This window comes from Eulemur rufifrons, chromosome 18 (assembly GCF_041146395.1).
Source record: "Eulemur rufifrons isolate Redbay chromosome 18, OSU_ERuf_1, whole genome shotgun sequence".
In the NCBI taxonomy this organism is placed as follows: Eukaryota; Metazoa; Chordata; class Mammalia; order Primates; family Lemuridae; genus Eulemur; species Eulemur rufifrons.
This window is the reverse complement of record NC_091000.1, coordinates 33,703,347-33,724,444: the sequence shown is the minus strand read 5'-3', so window position 1 is coordinate 33,724,444 and position 21,098 is coordinate 33,703,347. Positions and strand designations below refer to the sequence as shown.

The following is a 21,098-nucleotide window of genomic DNA, read 5'->3' as shown; positions in this document are numbered from 1 at the left end:
CTAAAAACAAAATTTATTTATCCTTACTAAATATAAACCATTAAAGTGACACCCTCTCTTATGCTATGCAGAACTGAATACTTACAAGTTTCCCCCCAGATCTGTGCTCAAACGGGATCATGTTGAACTTCTTGGCTGCTTTCCGATACATGCAGTAGTGTTTGACCCAACTGGAACCGAATGGAGCAGGCCCTTCAACAAAAAACAGAACTTCATATTTCCCTCATAAATAAGCAGATATGCAGAGCTCCAAAGCAATTACTAAGGAGGAAAAACCCAATAAGCAGCAACGAATACGGCTCAGTGAAACAACCCAGCAACACGGCTGTTTCTAATAAAAAGGAAACGCTAGGGAGAGTAAGGCGGCCCGTGGAGATACTTGGAGAGAAAATTCTAAGACATTTGCAGCAATGGAGAAGTGATTTAAAGACATACTTTTTAAATAGTTTGCTAGAAAAACCACCAGTTAAACCTGAAAATCTCTTACTTGTAAGCTCTATTTTTGGTTTGTTTCTAGGTATTAAGAGCTCACGAGGGTCTCAAAAGTTGTATCCAATATATGTGATGGTTTTGGATTCAATTCCAGCCCCTCAAAATGACAGAATTAAAGAATCACAGTGCTGAGAAGCAGCATCTACTCTAAAAATCCAACTAGCACTTTAAGCCCACCAACAGTGCCCTGGTAGGCAGCTGCTCTTCCTGACTAAGGTAAAGTTAAGCTTTAGAAATGAAGTATGAAGAATAAAAAACATAAGACTCAACAGGAGTAAACTGTCTCTATATGCACCATAACATTCTCAGAATCCCTTTTCAATTCTTGCTAAGTCAATAGTACCACCACCAGAGCTCTTACGGACAGTGATCTATGTCAGGGGTACCCTAACATCTGGAATTTCACACGCCAGTAAAAATCCAATCATAACAAATCAAAGTTTAGGGCTAGCAGAGGCTGACAATTTTTTTCCATTTACCAAGTAAAGACATTTTTTAAAAAAGCAATTAGTATCTATTATCACCATAATTTTTTTTTTTTTTTTTTGAGAGTCTCACTCTGTCACCCCAGGTCGAGTGCAGTGGCATCATCCACCATTGTAGTTCACAGCAACCTCAAACAATCCTCCTGCCTCAGCCTCCCAAATAGCTGGGACCACAGGCATGTGCCATGATTCCCGGCTACTTTTTTTCTATTTTTTTTGTAGAGATGGGAGTTTCACTCTTGCTCAGGCTGGTCTGGAACTGCTGACCTCAAGTGATCCTCTTGCCTCGGCCAGCCAGAGTGCTAGGATTACAGGCATGAGCTACCATGCCTGGCCTATTATCACCATAATTTCATACACAAATAAACCTTCTACACCTAAAGAAAAAAAAAAAAAAATCAACAAAGGACAAACTCAGGAGGGAAAAAGAGAACTCACTTAAAAGGAATGCATTTAGCTTTAGGAAAAGCCAACTACATTACTTGGGAGGTGGGAAGAGATGAAAACGGTTACCAGACCACAGTAAATTTTATCTCAGATCATCGTTAGTCCAAAAACCTGAATTTGGGAACCTCTGGTGTGTGTTACAAGTAAATAGCATTTGTACTGTGGTCTATGGTTCACAAAAATATTGCCAAGATATTTCATTTAACACTGAGAAAAAAACTTCAAGGACGGGATGGTGTATTATCCTTTTAACCTAAAGAAACTTAAGCTTAGACCAAATGCCTGAGAAATGACAAAGCCAAATCTTAGAGTGTGGCCCCAAATATCAAGGTCTTTCTGCTAATTAAGCCACCATCACGTCCTTACGCCCACCAGATCCTACTCTACCAGCTCCGAGCACAGAGGCTAACGATGCTTTTGCACACCTGCCCAGCTCCGGCCACTAGGAGAGGGCGCCAACACAGACTCCAAGCACAGGCTGACAATTCCAGCATTTAGTAGGTGTATGATCTCGCGAACGTTGTTGAACTCTCAGAGCCTCCAATGCGCATGAAGAATTTAGCATAGTACCAGGCACACGGTAAACGAGAAAAGATTTTTGCCACTACTGTTTATGTTGTTTTTTCCCAGTCTGGTTTCAGCCCCATTTCTCTAAAAGCCAATAGTTAAACAAGAGTTATGAACCTAAAAATTAAATTTTCCTGTGATTTTCACTTGGACATATAATACCGAGAGTTCTAACATTCTCATGACTCCATCCAAGACTTTAATTTAGTTCTTTCAAATTCAATTTAAAAAACTGAGACTAAGAAGATAAAGTATGAGAAAAATTCAGAGCTCTGCCATGTCATATAAATGTTCGTGAGAAGTCAAGACTATGAGATTCCAGATTACATAATGGCAAATGAAAGAAGTACAACCATCCTGCTGACTGCACATAACATTCAATTCAAAGCACAGGTACCCCGTAACTGTCCCCTGAGTACTCCCTACTACTAAATCGCTAAGTCTGAAAAACCTGTAAATCAGCCACAATTACCAAATACAATGAAAATTGTAAAGCACCCTAATTATAGTTGAGGTGAGAAGGGAGGAAAATAGTATAAACACAGCCACATTTCACATTCTCATCCTCTCTGCTAACTAGCAATTGGGCTCTATAGTTGAAGGAGTAAATTTTAAGAGCTTAGCTGTTAAAAATAAAACCAAATTATTCAAAGCTTGAAAGAGATATGGGTCCTTAACTTTTCAAAGTAAGGGCTCCCAATGCACTAGATAATTGCTAAGGCAGCCATGATACTAAAATCCCCATGAAATAAGCTAGGATACCGTGTAGGAATATTTTTTATAGCCATCTGTAATTTTCTTGATAGTTTTAATAAGAACCAAATATCTCAGATTGTTGTGGACAGAAATGGTGTGAAGGAAGAAGAGAGGTATGTCTCTCTTGATCTTAAAGGAGAGACAAGTTTGTGGGAGGGGAGAGGGTGTGTATATGTTTACGAATATGTGTCTGTGTGTGTTGGTGAGAAGAACAGGGGTGGGGGAAAGGAGGAAAAGGTTAATACCCACATAGCTTTGGCTCTCTTTTAATGTAGCCTTACACAGGACTCTGGCTCCCTTACGAGCAAGTTCCTGGGGGCACAGTGTGGAGCAGAGTGTCGAGGTATGCCTGGAGAGCAGGGTGCTCACAGCCTGTCCCAACCTCTCTGGACCCTCTCCAGAGCACAAATGTGTTTTCTCCAAACATGCAAAATACACCTTCTAGGACAGAGAAGGCAAAGAAAATGGTAGAATTTCCCAAAATGTCACAGCAATGACATGAAGAAGAGCAGAGTTTTCAATAGTTTGGATTTTTAACCAGCCATTCAGCCACTGCTTGAGGGCCTCTTACTTTTTTCCTGCACATACAGGTAGCCTTCCGCTGTAAACTGACTTGCTCGTTTGTGGTCCTTCGGATGCTGTCTGATTTTGTTCATAAGCTCTTCCACTTCTGACCTCGTTCCTTCAAATCGATTCCGTGTCTAAAATGGATTAAAACACGCACATAAATTTTAAGTTCTCATGTGAGTTCTCTCATGTACATTTTACAGTTTCTGGATAACTGTAATTTAATTTTAACTATAAATTATTTTATAAATTTCTCAAAATATCCCCATTCTTTCCAGTGTGTCTCGTTATGGAGATTCATGTTCAAAGGAAAAAAAAGTAGTGGTAAAATAGCTAAGAAAGGAGTAAAAGCCAAAGAAACTAGAGGTCATTTACTTTTGAAGCTTTCTAACACCATGAAAAATTCTATTATTTACCATAAAAATTCCTGCCTTCAGATCTTACAGTATTACTACGTCTTAGGATTAAAAAAAAAAAAAAAAAGTCATAAAATATGTACCTGGGAAGTATTTCCTTTGCAAAGACCAATCTGACTCAAGTTGTTACACCAGCAATCTAGGTATTCAGAATCTCAAAAAACTTAATTATTCTTTGCAAACTATTAATAATAAATATGAGCATCAGTGTTCACAGGTCATGGTAATTGTGCTTTAAAATGACATTTCTTCCCTGAAGAAAGAGCAGGGGAAAACTCAGCTACAAATAATGTCTTTGGTATCTGAAGAGACAAATCACATTTCCGAAGCCCAGGGGACTTGGTTTGCCAATATCTGTCAAACGGCCACGCTGTAAACGCACGTGCAAGGTGAAGTGACAAAATTACTAAGGCGACCGTGATGAGTCAGCACTGCCGAGTTCCTGGACATTTCTTTCATCCACACTGAAAAATAATTGTGTTAATACCGAGAAACTGCTGATGTGAAACTACAGAGAGGAGCTGAGATAGAAAATTATCACTGAAATTTCTCTCTCCTCCCTACAATAAAAAGAGTAATCAAGGGTCCTAAGAGCAGAAAAATGACAGAATGGTACACTTTTTTCTAGTGGGAGAGTCTGATAAATGTAGGTTGTAAAAGGGGAAATCTATCTGCAGAGGTTTATTTTAAACACAAACTAAGAGCTAAAAAAAAAAAATCTGTTTATGTACTTTAAGCAAAGAGAACTCATCAGTTGATAGCTAGTTCCCTCTCTTCTTCCTGTCTCTCATGTCTCCAGGGTTTCGTGTCCATCTTTATACTGATTTCACCCTGCTTTTATTCCCCTCCATCATTTTGCTAAGGTTCCTTCCAACCCTCACTTCTCATATATGTATTATGCATACATCACATACACATATGTGTATGACGTATAGATGCCATCACATGCATACACTTCTATTTAAGCCAATGAGTTGTGTTATTTAATCCCATTATTTATGTTAATACTCAAATTGTCCTAGATTTGAGCAGCAGGAGCCCTTTCAGGCTGGTTTCCATGTCTTTCAACCTGTCGCCTTAATTCTTTGAGCAATTCTTTCTTTCTGGTCCAATAACATTACCTAGCTTCTTCTTATACTTCCCTTGTCCTAATCCTGGAATCTGCCATTTCTCCAAAGGAGCCCTTGTTCCCTTTAGTGGATGGCAGTATTTATGATAGAAACCAAAATCTGGGCACAGTGTATCCACAGCTAAGGGGCTGCCATTGCCTCTCAGGCTTCTCAGCAGACAGACTTAGAAAATATATGTACGTATCATACATATACATACACTTACACCCAGAAACACGTATTACTACTTCTGTATCTATTTATGTATTTAAAAACCCATGACTTCCTACTGATAAATCTACTTCCACTCCAATACTTCAGGTTTCTTTCTGGCCTATCCCTTTCCAAATATGTGAATTTCTTCTCAGATAGTGAGAAACCCGGCTCCCATTATCTTCAACATATTTGCTGTTTGTTCAATTACCACACCTGCTCAATGTACTCAATCTCCCAGACACTCCAGAAGCCTCTTCCCCCTGCCGCCTCTGTGCTCCCCAAATACCCATTTTCCCTGCTGCAGGCACCTCCATCAAGTACTTCTCCCTCACTCCTGCTTATCCAGAGGCTTATGTCTCTGCACTGGGAAGGGAAAGGCTTAGCTTTTTTTTTTTCCAAATATATCATTTTTAGGTAAATTATGAATTGAAGTAAAAATCATGATTTTTAAATTTGAACACTAATCAGAATGGCCAGAACCTGGCAATTTCCAATTCTAAATTCCAAGTACATTTGAAGATATCCTCTAATTATAATAATGTTAGACTGTAAATGTTACAATAGGTAACATCTGAGCACTTACGCTGCCTGGCAGTCCTGAAAACACCTGTGGTTCTTTAACTCTCACAATGACCACGGGGCAGGTCATCGTCTGATGCTACCCAATGCCAATGAAAGATCACTGCTGTCTTGTGTTCCTTCCTTTCCTTCTGTGTTTCAGTAAATAAACATTTCCAAACAAACCAGCCTTAAATTAAGTCTTATAATTTTATTATTTTAAATCCGATTGGAAGAGAAAGTATCTTTTTAAATTTTTTTTCCAGATTATAAAAACTAATCCACCATATCATTATAAAACAGAGAGAGAGGAAGACATAAATAGTCCTATTGGGGGGACCAAAAAAAAATATAAACAAGATAAAAAGTAATCATACACCCACCCTTTTAAAAATAAAACCACTGTCGTATTTTGACGTGATCACTTCCAATCTCTTTTATTAAAAAAAGAAAGCTATTGTTTTGGTATTCTATTTTCCTCATAACACTGTTACAAAAATATTTTGCCCATATTCTTAAATGCTTCTTAGACATTCTTCATCACTTTTGAGATGAATCCTAAAATGTCTCGTGTTGTATTTCCTTCTAGGAAGAATTCTATTCTAGTCTCCCCTTTTCCCCACATTCTTCTGAGGATAAAGATCACAGAAGTCCAAAATTTAGTTTCTTAAAATATTCTTCAATTTCGATGCAATTTCCATTCTTCCAGAAAATCTATTTTCTAAAACCCATCTTGCTACTTTCTTGCTTTCCACTTATTACTCTAGATTATAGAAAATGGATGAAGAGTGAATCTCTCAAAAAAAAAAAAAAAAAAAAAAAGTCCAGACATTTTTACAATAGAATAGGTGTAATCAGATGGGAGGAAAAGGTTGTTTTCACTTTTAAATAACTTTTACCTTTTTTCTGATTATAAAATATTTTTGCTACTTAATTTTTTTTACTATAATACTGAAAAGTTGATTAAAATTATCTATAATAACGCAGAGACAGTTAACTCTGAGATTTGGTTTTGAGTATTTCCTTAAACACATAAATATCTATAGCACAAAAAAATAACACGTAACTGGGATTTTTTTCAATAATATGAAAAACATTTTAGCTATCATTTTCCCCTTATTATAATAAAAACTGACATCATTAGGGAATGAGATGAATGGCCAAGAAATGTGTAAATTACAGCATCATTGAGGTACAGCAGATGATATAGAATGAGTGACATGTTCAAAGATGCCAATATTTCAAAGAGAAAAGAATTAGATAAAAGCAAAAATGAAAAGCAAAGATGACACCTAGATCAGGTATTTTCAGTACTGAAGGTGAGGCAGGGACAAAGAACAGACTCTACTTCCGAGAGCTGCAGAAGTGACCTCAGAAACAGCCAGAATAAAAAGGAGACATGAATATTTAGAGAACAGGTACAGGATTTAGGGCAATTTACTGATGACCATTCTTAAATTCCAGAAGATACAGAAAAAGGTGTTTTTGTTGGTTTTTTTTTTTTTTCCAGTAAACTGTGATTTGCCCATTTCTTGACAGAAAACGAATGTTGTCGTCAATTGTGAAAGTTCTTAATGCATTAAGGATATTAACCAGGCCATTTTGTGAGCCATTTCAAATGACAGCCTACCTTGAAGTTTTGCGTGTGAGATTTCGCGACTGAGTACTGCTCATTCCTATTTAAATATTTAGTCTCTCTGAAATTATTTTGGTTTATGTAAGGTAACTAGATCCCCTCCTTCCCCCCTCAGGTGTGTTATAAATGTACTTCCATGCCATAAGCAAGCTGTGCAGGGACAGTTTTGAGGAAGGCCCCAAAGACTTTTATGTTTCCCCATACCTCGCCCCAGAGCTCGAGGTAAGGCTGGCTTCAGGGACATGTAGCCTGCAAGGTCCCACAGGGACTTGTGCTCAGAAGTCTCCTGCTTGAGTTAATGCTCTACTGTCTATCTCTGAATTTGTAATAAGGGGCCCTGACTTTTTCATTTTACATTGGTCCCCACAAATTACACATGCAGTCCTGCCTGAAGGTTCTCACCCAGGCCTGCCCTACCCTTGACAGGCGAGGTCCAGACAGAAAAAGTGTAATTCCACAAGTTCTACAGCCAGTTAGTGGAGAAAGAGAAAAGGAAAAAAAAAAAAAAAAAAAAAAATCAGGATTATAATGTAATCTTCTAAGCTATTTAATGTTCTTTTTACAAAACTATGTTCTGCCTGCAAAAGTATTCTGAAAAATCACATCATTAAATATTCTACAACCTACGGTGTCAATTTTGAGTGACAAGGATTAATCTACATGTGTACATTTGGAATTTTTTAATTTTGTTACACTATGGTCACATATTTTATAATTCTCTTCACTGAGCCTGGGGTCACAGCAGCAGGAAAAAAAATCTACTCAAGGACTCTATTATCAGTAGCCCAGCTGAATGTCAATCTATTAATGGAAGTTGACACATAAATTACAAAAACAAGAGATTTTTATAATCCCAGCAGGGATTATAAATGTTTTGTACAGGGAACTATAAAAAAAAAAAAAAACAACCTTGGAAATCGAGTCTACACAAAAGGCATTCATCCTCAACTAATTTTGCATAAAATTAAGGACAGGCAGCAAACACCACATAGCTTCCCATCCATCCACCTGTGTAAGCTGTTAGTTTGTCACAAAGCTATCACACTGGATTTCTAACAAGGCCTCAAATTATACTAAACACCCTGACTAGCTTTTCAATGAGGACACTTCTGAGATCACCTAATGTACTGGGAGGAAAAATATCTGCCACCTGAATAACATAACATATAGTATACTGCTCAATGGATAAAATTTTCCTAACACTCTTTATCCAACACCTGATAGAAAATGTACATTTTCCAAAGGAAAATAATGAAGACCAAGGGCAACTATGAACACCACTGCATTAGTGAATGTGCATAAATCGTAGGGAAGAAATTCCACAATAAGCCTACCTGGGAATAAAAATCAAGATGCACAGTTAACCGGGAAGATATTTAGTTCATTGTAATTTAAATGCCTTAAATCTAAAGTGGGAGCTCTTTTTTCTGTTTGATACACAGCTAATTTAGAGTTAACAAAGCCAATCCTTAGAATTGTCCCAGAAAGTGCAGGAAAAGCCACCAGGTGGCAGAATTTCCCGAGCGGCGGAAAAGCAGTTTGCTACACCAAGAATTGACCAGAAGGTGGCAACATATCCTCAGTTTCTCAGTACCAACAGATCAGCATGGTCTTAGTTTGAGGCTTTTCCTACACTACATAAATGAAAAATACACATTTCAAACATCTGTTTTATACAAGGAAGCTTTCGTTTCCTTACATTCTGAATATTGATCTGTAGTTCCATTTTGTAGTGATTGAAGTCTTTGGCAAGTTCATGGCCCTGATGATAGAAAGTAAACATCCCCTGAAAAAATGACAGCATCTAAGACAAAGGGAAAAAAGAGATATTAGCACACACACATACTCACACACACATACACACACAAAAAAAAAAAAAATCTGGGGAAAAAAGAATCATATAAACAGCCAAGTTTCTCCCTCTCATCTCACTGTTATCCTGCTGAAGTAAAGTAATTAAAAGGAAGTCACTAGTATTCAAGTAAATCCAAGTGCATAGTATTGATTAATTGGTCTTTTTGGAAAACCATGCTTTTTTCTTAAATATCAGAGCAATTAGTCAATTTTTTTAGTATGCTCTATAGGAAAAAATGGAATTCTAAGTCACTGGTTTGTCCTTTTTAGTCAAGAGAAACCCAATATTCATTTATAACTCAAACCTTACCACTGCAGGTTGATACAATCTATAAGACAGTAAAATCACAGAATTAAAGAGCTCAAGACATCCAGTGGAGTGCAGCCTCTGGGTCTGGTTGACAAGGATGTTCAGTGCCTTGCCGGGGGCAGACACAGGCCTGTAATTAAACCCTTCCTTTTCTCCCAACTCCCAACCTGCCCCTCTTAATTAGAGGGCAGCTGCTTCTGCCCCACATGTGAGTAAATCTAAAGTGAGCAGAAATGATTTGGGGAGAAACTTAAGGAAATCCTGAAGTTCCTTTTATTCAGAATGTCACAAAGAGTAATGGTTAGGAATTTGGGGTTCTGATATCAAATGCCCAGCAGGGTCAGTTTCCAACTTCGGCAATGGCTTATTGGGGAACTTGGGTGAATTAATGAAACTTTCTCTACTTTGTTTCCTTATTTGCTACGTGGGATAATAAAAATACCTTCTCATTGAGTTAGTGCATGGAATGAATGAGTACAGTACACTACTCAGAACAATGATTTGAACAATGACTGAGCATTGTAAATGCCCAATAAATGCAGGCCATTATTATTTCACATAAAAAGAAAGCTTTAAGGAGGTTTAATTTTTCTATAATTGTTTAATTTAGATTAATTCTATTACCCCAACTAGATCATAGCTCCATGAATGCTAATTTTGAATCATTACTTGGTTATTCTTTTGTTTCTAAAAATCATACACACAATGGGTAGATTGTATAAGATATGAATTACATATCAATATAACTTTTTAAGAAAAGAATAGCACACAACAAAAGTCCAGATTAAAATTAAAATGAATCTTGAGAACCATGAAATCCAGTGTTTGTCAATTTTTTGCTAAAACCCACATTATGAAATATCCTTTATATTTTGACAAGACATATATTCATATATATGCCCACATGTAAATATGTAAATAACCAAAGATGTTAAAAACATCTCTATAGTTACAAACAAAAATCATGTGCTTCTCATGTAAGTATAAAGAAATGCTAAAGTAACTCACAAAACTGTTTCAAATGTTCCACACACTGGTTCTCAGATTGCCGTAAGCATTGGAAGTGGTGTTAGAAATCATATTACAAATAATTGTTTAAAGTACCAAACTTTAAATTGGTATACTTGCTTTAGAAACAAACCTGAGTAAAGATTATCCCATGAACAACCCCCTTTCACTCATAGTCTAATATAAATTCTTTCAGAGGGATTTTTTAAAGGGTGGAGCTACAACCAAGATGATAGAAATTGCACCTAGTTGCAGTCCTTGAGCTCACGTAGCAACAGGAATAATATTCATTATGTGCTTCTGTGCGACACAGTTGAGAACCAATGACTTAGAGGCAATGTCTTGATTTCGTGGCTATCTGTGTCTGCCCTTTTCAATTTATGTCTTGCTTCATGTTTATGCACTACAGCCTGTAAGAACCATAAATTAGATCTAGGAAGAAAAATTATTTCTATTATGTCACAAAAGTCTGCTAGCAAACAACTTGATGGAATACTCACAGGTTCCACAAACTCAAACTTCTTTCTCTCTTGGATTTCCTGAAGCTTACATACATATTCAAGAGACAGTTCATAAAAGTGCTGCCGGTTTTGCTCCACCTGGATATCTGCCTATGTTAAAATAATTCAGGTTAGTCACAAACTGGAGGTAGTGAGAAGTGAAACTCTGTAACAGAGGTCGGCAAAATACAGTTGTCGGGCCAAATATGTCATGTGGCCTGTTTCTGGTAAATAAAGTTGTATTGGAATATAGTCATAGCCTATTCGTTTATTTATTGTCTGTGGCTACTTTCCCGCTACAAGAGCGGAATTGAACAGTTGCAACAGGGACCTTATGGTCCACAAAAATCTAAAATATTTACTATCAGATTCTTTGCAGAAAAAATTTGCTGACCCCATCTCTGTAAGTTGAGCTTGACCTCCAAAGATTGAACATCAAGCAGGCTCTCCCCACAACCATGACTGACACCCAACGTGGATGAATCACATACATAGAGTCACAATCACACAAACATCATTTCCATGAACAAATCCTCTAAGAATAAAGTCTGCCTGAGAGAGAGGGTTGGAGCAACGCCAGTCACTGCAGACTTAGGGAGTGATGGCAGCAGGTGGGGAAGCAGCCGCCAGGGCAGCATCTCAAGAACCTGGCTCCCAAAGGCGGGCCAGGGCTGGCTGCCCATCTGCGCGCAGTCACGGCCCTCACAATGTCTGATACCCTGGGAGTGAAGGGGGCACCAGCTGGTCAGGAGACGAACCCCAAAAGAGGTTCCAGCTTAGCTTGCTGGCCTAACTAGGAAGGAATTGGGGGAAGAGCACGATTCCACAGAGGAACAGTGGAGAAAGAATTCTCATCCTAGAAACTACTCCTATAAGGCATTGTGTAAGTATTTTTCCTAACTTAGCTAATTTTACTCTTAAAGGTGTTTATCTATGCATTTCTCCAGAGAGGATATATGAATGGCCAATAAGTACATGAAAAGATGCTCAAGATGGCTAATCATTAGAGAAATGCAAATCAAACTCACAATGAGATACTGCTTCATATCCGTTAGGATGGCCACTATCCAAAAAAGATGATGGAAGAAGGAAGAAAGAAAAAGGAGAAGAAAATAAGGGGCATCAGTGACGATATGAAGAAACTGGAACCCTTGTGCACCGTTGGTGGGAATGTAAGATGGTGCAGGCACTGTGAGAAACAGAATGAAGTTTCCTCAAAACATTAAAAATAGAATGACTGTATGATCCAGCAATTCAACTTCTGGATATATACCCAAAGAATTGAAAGCAGGGACTCAAACAGATATTTGTGTACCCATATGCACAACATCCAAAAGGTAAAAGCAATCCAGTTGTCCATCAAGAGATGAATGAATAGATATCAAAATGCGATATTGGCCGGGCACAGTGGCTCACGCCTGTAATCCTGGCACTCTGGGAGGCCGAGGCAGGACGATCACTTGAGCTCAGGAGTTCGAGACCAGCCTGAGCAAGAATATGACCCCATCTCTATTAAAAATAGAAAAAATTAGCCAGGCGTGGTGGTGTGCACCTGTACTGCCAGCTACTCAGGAGGCTGAGGCAGGAGGATTGCTTGAGCCCAGGAGTTTGAGGTTGCTGTGAGCCAGGCTGATGCCATGGCACACTCGCCCATGCAGCAGAGCGAGATTCTGTGTCAAAGGAAAAAAAAAAAATGTGGTGTATGCATACAATGGAATATTATTCATCCTTAAAAAGGAAGGAAATTTTGACACGGGCTACACCATGGATGAGCTTTGAGGACATTATGTTAAGTGAAATAAATTAGACACAAAAAGACCAATACTGTAGGATTCCACTTATAAGAGATACTAATAATAGTCAAATTAATAGAGATAGAAAATAGAATTGTGATCACCAGGAGCTGGAGTGAAAGGAAAATGGGACGTTATCGTACAGGTACAGAGTTTCATTTTGGGAAGATGAAAAGTTCTGGAAATGGACGGTGGTGATGGTTGCACAACAGTGTGAAGTACTCAATGCCGCTGAACTGTACACTTGAAAATGGTGAAAATCATAAATTTTTCAACCAAAATGTGTTAATTTGGAGGGAGAAATGTATTGAACATGTAATAAAAAATTTTAACATCAAATGCTTTAAGTAAAGTATTTAAATATAATAAGAGTGGTACTAAGCTAAAATGAGACTTTCTACGTAACGCTCCTCAAAATTATAATATTTTTGCGCCTCTAATAACCAGAGTTTGGTAGTTCAGCCTCCAGCAGTCCATTGGCACAACTCCCAGCAAAAACACTGTAATTTCATTGGGTATTTAATGAAATGAAGACAGGAGCAGGGTGGTTTCTTCATGTTATTACTAGGAAAGGCCCTTCAAGAAAATTACACCAGATCTATCGAGCTGGTTTTGTCTTTTAGTGGAGTCTCTCTCCCGGTTGTTCTTGTGACTGCAACGGCCCTTGCGTTGCAGGTCAGCCTCTATCCCCAAACCCTCGACGTTCTGAGAATCCAGAACAGCTGAGCCATGTGCTTCATCAGTAAATCACCAGAATCCCTGGGATCCTCGACAGCCCTAAGGTACAACAATGCCAGGGACATCCACAGCGTGCCTAGGGGCACAAAATGATTTCCTTCACCCCGACCAAGTCTAAAAGGCCATCCCTAAACTTCTGCTGACACCAGGCAAAAGTTATTAGTTTTTAACAAACAGTTTCAATTTGATGATCATCTAATTTCCGGCCATTCTTGCCGTAAATGTGCATAAGAGAGTAGATCAGTCTCGTGCAAAGTTATTCAAAAAATCTATTTCTCTAGTCATATTTATACTGACATATTATCATTTGGCTACTCGGGAAGGAAAAATAGACTTTAAAAATCAACAGGAATGGAGTTTTCTCAAACATCCAATACTTGTCATAGTACAAATGTAAAGCAGAATTTAGGGATGTAAATAAAAGTAGAAGCTACTATGCCCTATAAACGTAGAACTGTAACAGCAGGTCCTAACAGAGTACCAAAATAGCCGGCATGGTATGCTACAATGTCTCCTCTCATTTTCATTTGAAGCAACAGAGAATGAATTATACAAATTTCTATACCTTTGTTCAGTAGTATTCTCTGCAGCCTTTATTAATCACTTGAGCACTTAAGTCACTGAAGATTAGCAATACATTAGCCACTGCCAAAAGTAATGAATATCCAAATCTAACTTTTTCCCCTCTTAAAAATCATTCCCCCTTTTAAGGCCTTCCCTCTTACAAAAAAAACAAAAAGCCTGTTTCAAGTGGGAGTTTGTATGTTTGTAAAGAGCAAACAGAGCAAGACAGGAAAGTATATGTAATTTAAATGAAACTGAAATTATTTGATCTTTCCAAATTTCTGATTTGGAGTTTAATTATCTTAGGGATTGATGCAATTGCTGAAGCCCTAGCTCACTGTGCAAGCATCTTCACACTTGTTCATTCGATAAATATATATTAAGTACCTACCTATTCCCTGACAGGTACTGTTCTGGGCATTGGGGATAGAGTACTGAATAAAACGATGTTGTTGCCTTCAAAGGGTTTAAATTCTAGTGGCAGAAGCCATGTAACAAATACGTAGTATGTCAAATGGTTATAAGAAATATGAAAAAACAGTAAGCAGAGTGAAGGGGACATTCTAAATAAGATGGCCAGGGAGAGCTTTGAATAAAGTGACCTCCGAGAAGGGAGTATTTTGGAAGAATACCTGAAGGCATAAGGCATGTGAATATGGGTTTTAAAAAAACATACTGAGCAGAAGGAAGAACAAACACAAAGGCCCTTAGCAAGGAGTACGTATGTTGGCCCCAGGTGGGGTGGGTCACAGAGGAACCTGTGGGCCCCGGGGCCTCTTGAGGTAGCCATCGGGAGAAGAGAAGGTCACAAGAAGTGACGCATTCTGAGCATATTCTGGAGCTAAAGAAAACATATGCTAATGGACCAGATGACGCCAAAGATTTTTGTGTAAGCAAAGCTTAAAATGAGATACCTAATTAGAGAGTGAAGTGGAGATGGAAATTTACTTGGGGAATTGGAAATCCTCTTTAGGATGCCTGAAAATAGAGATAAAAGAGAACAGAGGTAGGAAACTGCTAGCATGAAGAGTGGGACCTATAAAAGCAACAGCTTTCATTTCAAAATTGACAGAGGGTGGGAGATGAGGGAGACAAGGGGATGATGTAATAATTGCATGGTTCTCTGCATAACACGGAACAAGGAGAGAATGGAGCTCTACCTACGGTACTGCAGTGAGGATTAAGTGGTATAAAAGCTCCATTCTCTTTTATGAGCTGTGAAGTGCCATCCAAATGTCACTCAAAGGAATTAGACAAAAAAAAGTCACATGTGAGTAACACCAAACCAACACCCCCCCCACACACACACACCCTTTGCAACTAAATATTTGACTTTAAAAAATAACCCAGGTTTATACTAGAGTCAATGCTGTTGATGTCTTTTTGATGAGACTTCAATAAATGTATATCATAGTAGTACATTATGCCCAGATTCTTTATGTGTTTAAAAACAAACAGGTTGGGGCATCACAATTTTGTGGACTGAGACAAGATCCTAACAACTGCAGACAGCATTATTTTTAATAAAAGCATATGTTCCAAATTGTCAACAATTCAGTTGCTATTCAAGTGTGTAAGAAAAATAAATGGCAGCAGATTTAGTAAGAAATAGAAAGAGAAAATGAAAGATAAGACATAAATTCCTTTCTCCTTACAAAAATGTCCCTCCAAAATAAATAAGTCTATTAACACAAGTAAAACAGATGCTCTCTTTCCAATGAAGCTGAACCTCCTGGGTCCTCAGCGTTAAATAAGATTAATGCTGCCTTCACATAAAGGCAAAATGGTATATGAGCTTATTAAATTCAATTCATTTCCTCAAGAACTCTTGAAAGCCAATTAATGGGTCTATTCTCACAAATAATATATCTGCTCTTCACTAATGCTAGTTAAAATTATTGTTTCTGTGAAAAAATACTCAGAACCAAGAATTTTACTTCTATAAATCCATACTGAATTCCATATTCAATCACTTTAAGATATATTCATTATTTTTTGTCTTGTTTCACAAGAACTTTTTCTTGATTTATGACAAAAACTGTTCCCTTTTTTATCTCTATATAATGCCAGATGAAAAGTTTATGAAAGTAAAGCACATTTTTTAAAAAGACATGTATTGCTTATTAAATTTTGGAAACAAAAATAAAAAGAATACCTCTTGTAAATGTGAGTCTTTCTTTTTCGCTGATAAATTCAAATGTTTATCAATTGTACTATAATTCTTTTCTGTCTCTTTGTCAAACTTCTTTTTTTCTTCCTACAAATCAAAAAAAAAACAGACAACTCTGATTAAACAGAAAAAAATGCATATAGTTAATCCACTGGGAAGCTCAAAATATGAAAAATATTTGAAAATAAAATACCACTGAATGTGATGAAGCTATCTAAAAAACATATCTATACCCAGCTTACTGCTTATTAATCATCAAGACAGCATTAGGATTGAAAAGACACTTTTCTCTTTTCCTTTAATGGACTTTTTCCCAAGCCTATGTTATTTTTCAACTCTTCATACCTATCAGTATTAAGAATTAGTGCTATGTCACTCATCCCTCAGAGAAAGAAAAAAAATACATAAAAAGAATTTAAGCTTAAAAAAGCAAACTTGCTCCAGATTTTGGCATAGAAATGGAATTCATTTAAAATGTAGTAAGTTTTTTCTAGATAAAAAACTCATAATACACACTGTTAGAAAAAATATCTTGGGAAAGATATTCTTCCCTAAAGATCCAGTATTAATATGGATTGAGTATCGTTTCTTCGAAATGCTTGGAATCGGAAGAGGTTCGGGTTTCCAATTTATTTTTAATATCTGCATATACATAATGAGATATCTTGGGGATGGGACCCAAGTCCGAACATTAAATTCTCTTATGTTTCGTATACACCTTATACACATAACCTGAAAATAATTTTATACAATATTTTTATTTTTAATAATTTTATACATGAAACAAAGCTTATGTGCACTGAACCATCAGAAAATAAGGGGTCAGGTGTGGAATTTTCCACTTGCAGTGTCATGTCAGTGGTCAAAGTTTCAGAGTATTGTAGATTTCAGGTTTTCAGATTAGGGATACTCAAACTTGTATAACAGTAAGATCCTCTGACCATAAATGTCATGTACTTCCTCAAAACTTACCAGTGATTTCTTTCTTTCTTTTTTTGGAGATAAGAGTCTTGCTTTGTTGCCCCGGCTAGAGTGCAGAGGCGTCATCATAGCTCACTACAATCTCAAACTGCTGACCTCAAGCCATCCTCCTGCCTTGGCCTCCCAGAGTGCTAGGATAACAGGTGTGAGCCACCATACTCAGCTGATTTCTGTAACACTATTTAGAATATGTGGGCCGGGCGTGGTGGCTCACCCCTGTAATCCTAGCACTCTGGGAGGCCGAGGCGGGTGGATCGCTCAAGGTCAGGAGTTTGAGACCAGCCTGAGCGAGACCCCGTCTCTACTAAAAATAGAACGACATTATATGGACAACTAAAAATCTATATAGAAAAAATTAGCCGGGCATAGTGGCGCATGCCTGTAATCCCAGCTACTTGGGAGGCTGAGGCAGTAGGATCGCTTAAGCCGAGGAGTCTGAGGTTGCTGTGAGCTAAGCTGACGCCACGGCACTCACTCTAGCCTGGGCAACAAAGTGAGACTCTGTCTCAACAACAAAAAAAAAAAAAAAAAGAATATGTATCAATCGGTCAACAGGGCCTAAAATAATATTGATGTACTATAATAGTACTGAGATCCTTTGGTTAACATCACAAACATTTCTCAAGTCCTGCCTAGAAATAGTACACATGTGCTTTCCTTTTGCTATAGAAGCTTTTTAAGAAAACAAGTAGCCAAATTTTTAAATGCAGAGAAGACAGACTTATCCCCCCCCAAAGCTGCTTGCCAAGGTGGTAGATATTTAATAAATATTTTTGAGTATCAATGAGAACACACTATGTCCTCATGCTGTCCAATGTTTCCATTAACTTCAAACTCTTCCTAACTCTCCACAGCCCTGAAAAGGAACATTTTCTTTTCTATTTTCCAACTTCTATTTTCTAAAGCAGAAATAATGAATTATTCCAGCCTTTTCTGGCATGATTTTTTTTTTCCTATCAGGCAAAGAGATTAAAGGAAGCATGTTAATTCTCTATTTATTTATATTTAACTTTCACCCACCCCCACTACATGGGACCATGAAAAGCTGGTTTCGGAACCCAGGATAGGATGTCCTCTGCCAGGTCATCTAAAGACCCTCAATTAATCCCCACATTGATGGAGAAGAGACTCAGCAACCAGGGTTTCTACTCCGAATCTAATTACCAACTAGCTAAACACCTTCGCAAAAGACCACCTGACAACACAGAACCTAAGTTTACAAAAAGATCAGGGATTTCCTTGTACTAGCTCGTTCTTAGACCCTATCCTAAAATTCTGTGATCCTATGGTTCACCTACGTGTAAGAAAGTAACAAAAAAAAAGTAGGCAGTTTTATTTTAACCTCTTTCACATAGCAGTGACCCTTTTGTTAAAACAAAAGGACTTTCTTTTTCTCTACGCCCTAAGTTTTTCTTCATTTACAATTATTTCATAAAAATCTAGGGTGTTAGTGCTACATGGTTCCTCTCTTTTCTGCTTTTCATTATTATACTCTTCAACTATTTTAATGACTAACAGAAAATAAACTATAACAAATACATGCCCAATACCTAAAAATGTCCACTATATAAAAAGTTGGTATTGTGGAGCGCACATGGAACTAGGTGTCAGAAGACTCAAGTTCTAGCTCTGGCCACCCATTACCCTGCGACTTTGTACCAGGGTCACAGCATTCTCTCAGCATCGGTTTCTCAGGTTTAAACCGAACAGGAATGGAAGTCGTGCCTGTGCACCGACCACAGATTGCTGCAAAGCAGGATCACACAGTAAGAAATGTTCACTCTCTTTTCAGACCAGCACTTACCAGGTATATGAAAACATTTTTACTCCCTTATTCGATGTCATCTGAGTCACAGAAAGGGACAAAGGAAGGAGTGATGCTGAAATCAGCAGTCCAAACACCCAGCACACACAGCAATGTGTGTGTGGAAATTAACATGTGGGTAAAGTTGGGTAGGAGAGAAAACTGGAGACATAAAGGCTTTGTGAAATAAAGAATTTAGCCAAGAAACAACATTACACCCACCAATTTTAGAACAGAAACACATTTGTTCCTATGTGGTATAGCACTGTACAAATGCTGCTGTGTTTTGTTTTTGAATCTTAAGACTTAGATAATTATTTCTTCTTGCATCTGTTCTTATTGTCATTATAAAGTATTATTGTTTCTTTGTGCTCCTATGATTTCTTGTGCTGAAATAATGCAAATTTTAAAGGAGACTGTTCACGTAGCATTCAATAAAGAATGGAGTTTTTTCCCCCCTAACATTGTATTACAGGAATTATGTAATATAAATTCAGCAACGTAGTCCAAATAGTTCCATCAAGATCAAGTTCAATACCATGTGAAAGTTATTCTTATAAATCAACCATTACAAACTCATGTAAGTCTGGGCCAGGCAGTACTCTAATGAATGGGGCAGGGTGGGAGAGAAATGCAATGACGAGTGCTTGGGCCACGGCAAACCAGAGAGCCCCGTCTGCTCTAGAGGGAAGACGGCCATCACTCAGCTCCAGCAGGCTTTGCCATGTGGGAAGACGGGCCCAGTACCTAGGCTGTGTCTTCTGATTTTTCTGGAACAGCTGAAAACCCAATGATTTTTAAATGGTGGCAACAATTTCTTTTTATTTCAACAACCTCAATAAGCCAAACTAAATGTTTATAGGTTAAATATGACTCACAGAAAGCTTGTAATCCACAATAAAATTGCACATGCAAAAAAAACCCCAAAACCATAAAAAAGAGCAACTACGGAAAACAACATAATGGGTCAAATAAGATATACGTTGTATAAATGGTAGAGAGAATTCATGAACCTAAAAACCACAATTCAAATAACCAGATCTTTCGAATACCATTAGAAGTAAAAATATATTGTCACCACAAATCACTGGCTTAAAAAAAAGAAAATGTTATTCAACCAATGGTGCTGGTACAATTGTTTAACTACTAGGAAACAGAAAGAAAACTCCACCTCGTACCAAAATTAATTCCAGATGTAATGAAAGAGTCACCAGTAAAAAATGAAGCCAAAGAAAAGAGAATATTTTCATCAGATCTCAGGACACAGGAGGACTTATTCTAAGCAAGAAAGAAATGGAAGAAGCCATAGTACTTCTAAATATCAAAAAATATGCAATAATCAAGCTAAAAGGCAAACAACAAAGGGGGGGAGTGCAACCAATAAAAGTAAACATTCTTAACACATAAAAATTCCTCATTAAGCAATTTTTTGCTAAAAGCACACATTAATACTTCCATTGAGAAATGGATAAAGAACATAAAGGAATCAGAAAAGTTTGAATATAATTGTGAATTGCCCATTTTTCTATAGGGTGCTAGACTGTTTTGTTTTACAAGAGGGGAAGAAGTTTTTAAAAGTTGCTAGATGACTTTTGAATTTTCTGTATTTTACAATTTTCTTGGATGCAGAAATGAAAAAGGTTTATTTTTGAGCTATAAACATTAAATAATATTTAGTGGTTGACTGGTCTAGAATTTAAATACAGCAGGTCCTTAAGTAACATCCTTGTGTTACAACACCGATAAGAAAAAAAAAAAAAGGAAAATGGATTCCCAGCGAGGGTCCCTGTCTGTGTGAGTTTTCTGCAGGTACTCTGGTTTCCTCCCACATTCCAAAGCCGTGCACATGAGGTGACCGGCGTGTCTACAGTCCCAGTGTGAATGCATGTGGGTGTGAGATGGCATCTTGAGCTGCTGGGAGAGGGTCCTGCCACCCACAACCCTGAACTGGAATAACTGGGTAAATAATTTTTCTTGTTTTTATCAATCTTTCTTCAATGTATGTGCAGCTCACATTCATTTCAATGTTTAATATTAGAAGTTTGGTGATATTTTTTGACCAGAAATATGCTCTAAGAACTTAACTCTTTATCTCAATTAACCTACGGGAAATTGGCTCTGTAATCA

The 21,098-nt window shown here is 37.6% G+C and overlaps 1 protein-coding gene across 1 annotated transcript in view; it reads right to left on the bottom strand.

Annotated features, from left to right (window-relative positions):
• ARHGAP10 (Rho GTPase activating protein 10) overlaps positions 1-21,098 on the bottom strand; it is a 284,652-nt gene that overhangs the window by 164,658 nt on the left and 98,896 nt on the right. Inside the window, exons 5-9 of the mRNA XM_069493709.1 lie at positions 16,172-16,273; positions 10,922-11,032; positions 8,949-9,053; positions 3,319-3,448; positions 86-192 (exon numbers count right to left, since the gene is read on the bottom strand). Of these exons, the coding sequence (XP_069349810.1) occupies positions 86-192; positions 3,319-3,448; positions 8,949-9,053; positions 10,922-11,032; positions 16,172-16,273 (555 nt within the window). The remainder of the gene's footprint in view (positions 1-85; positions 193-3,318; positions 3,449-8,948; positions 9,054-10,921; positions 11,033-16,171; positions 16,274-21,098) is intronic.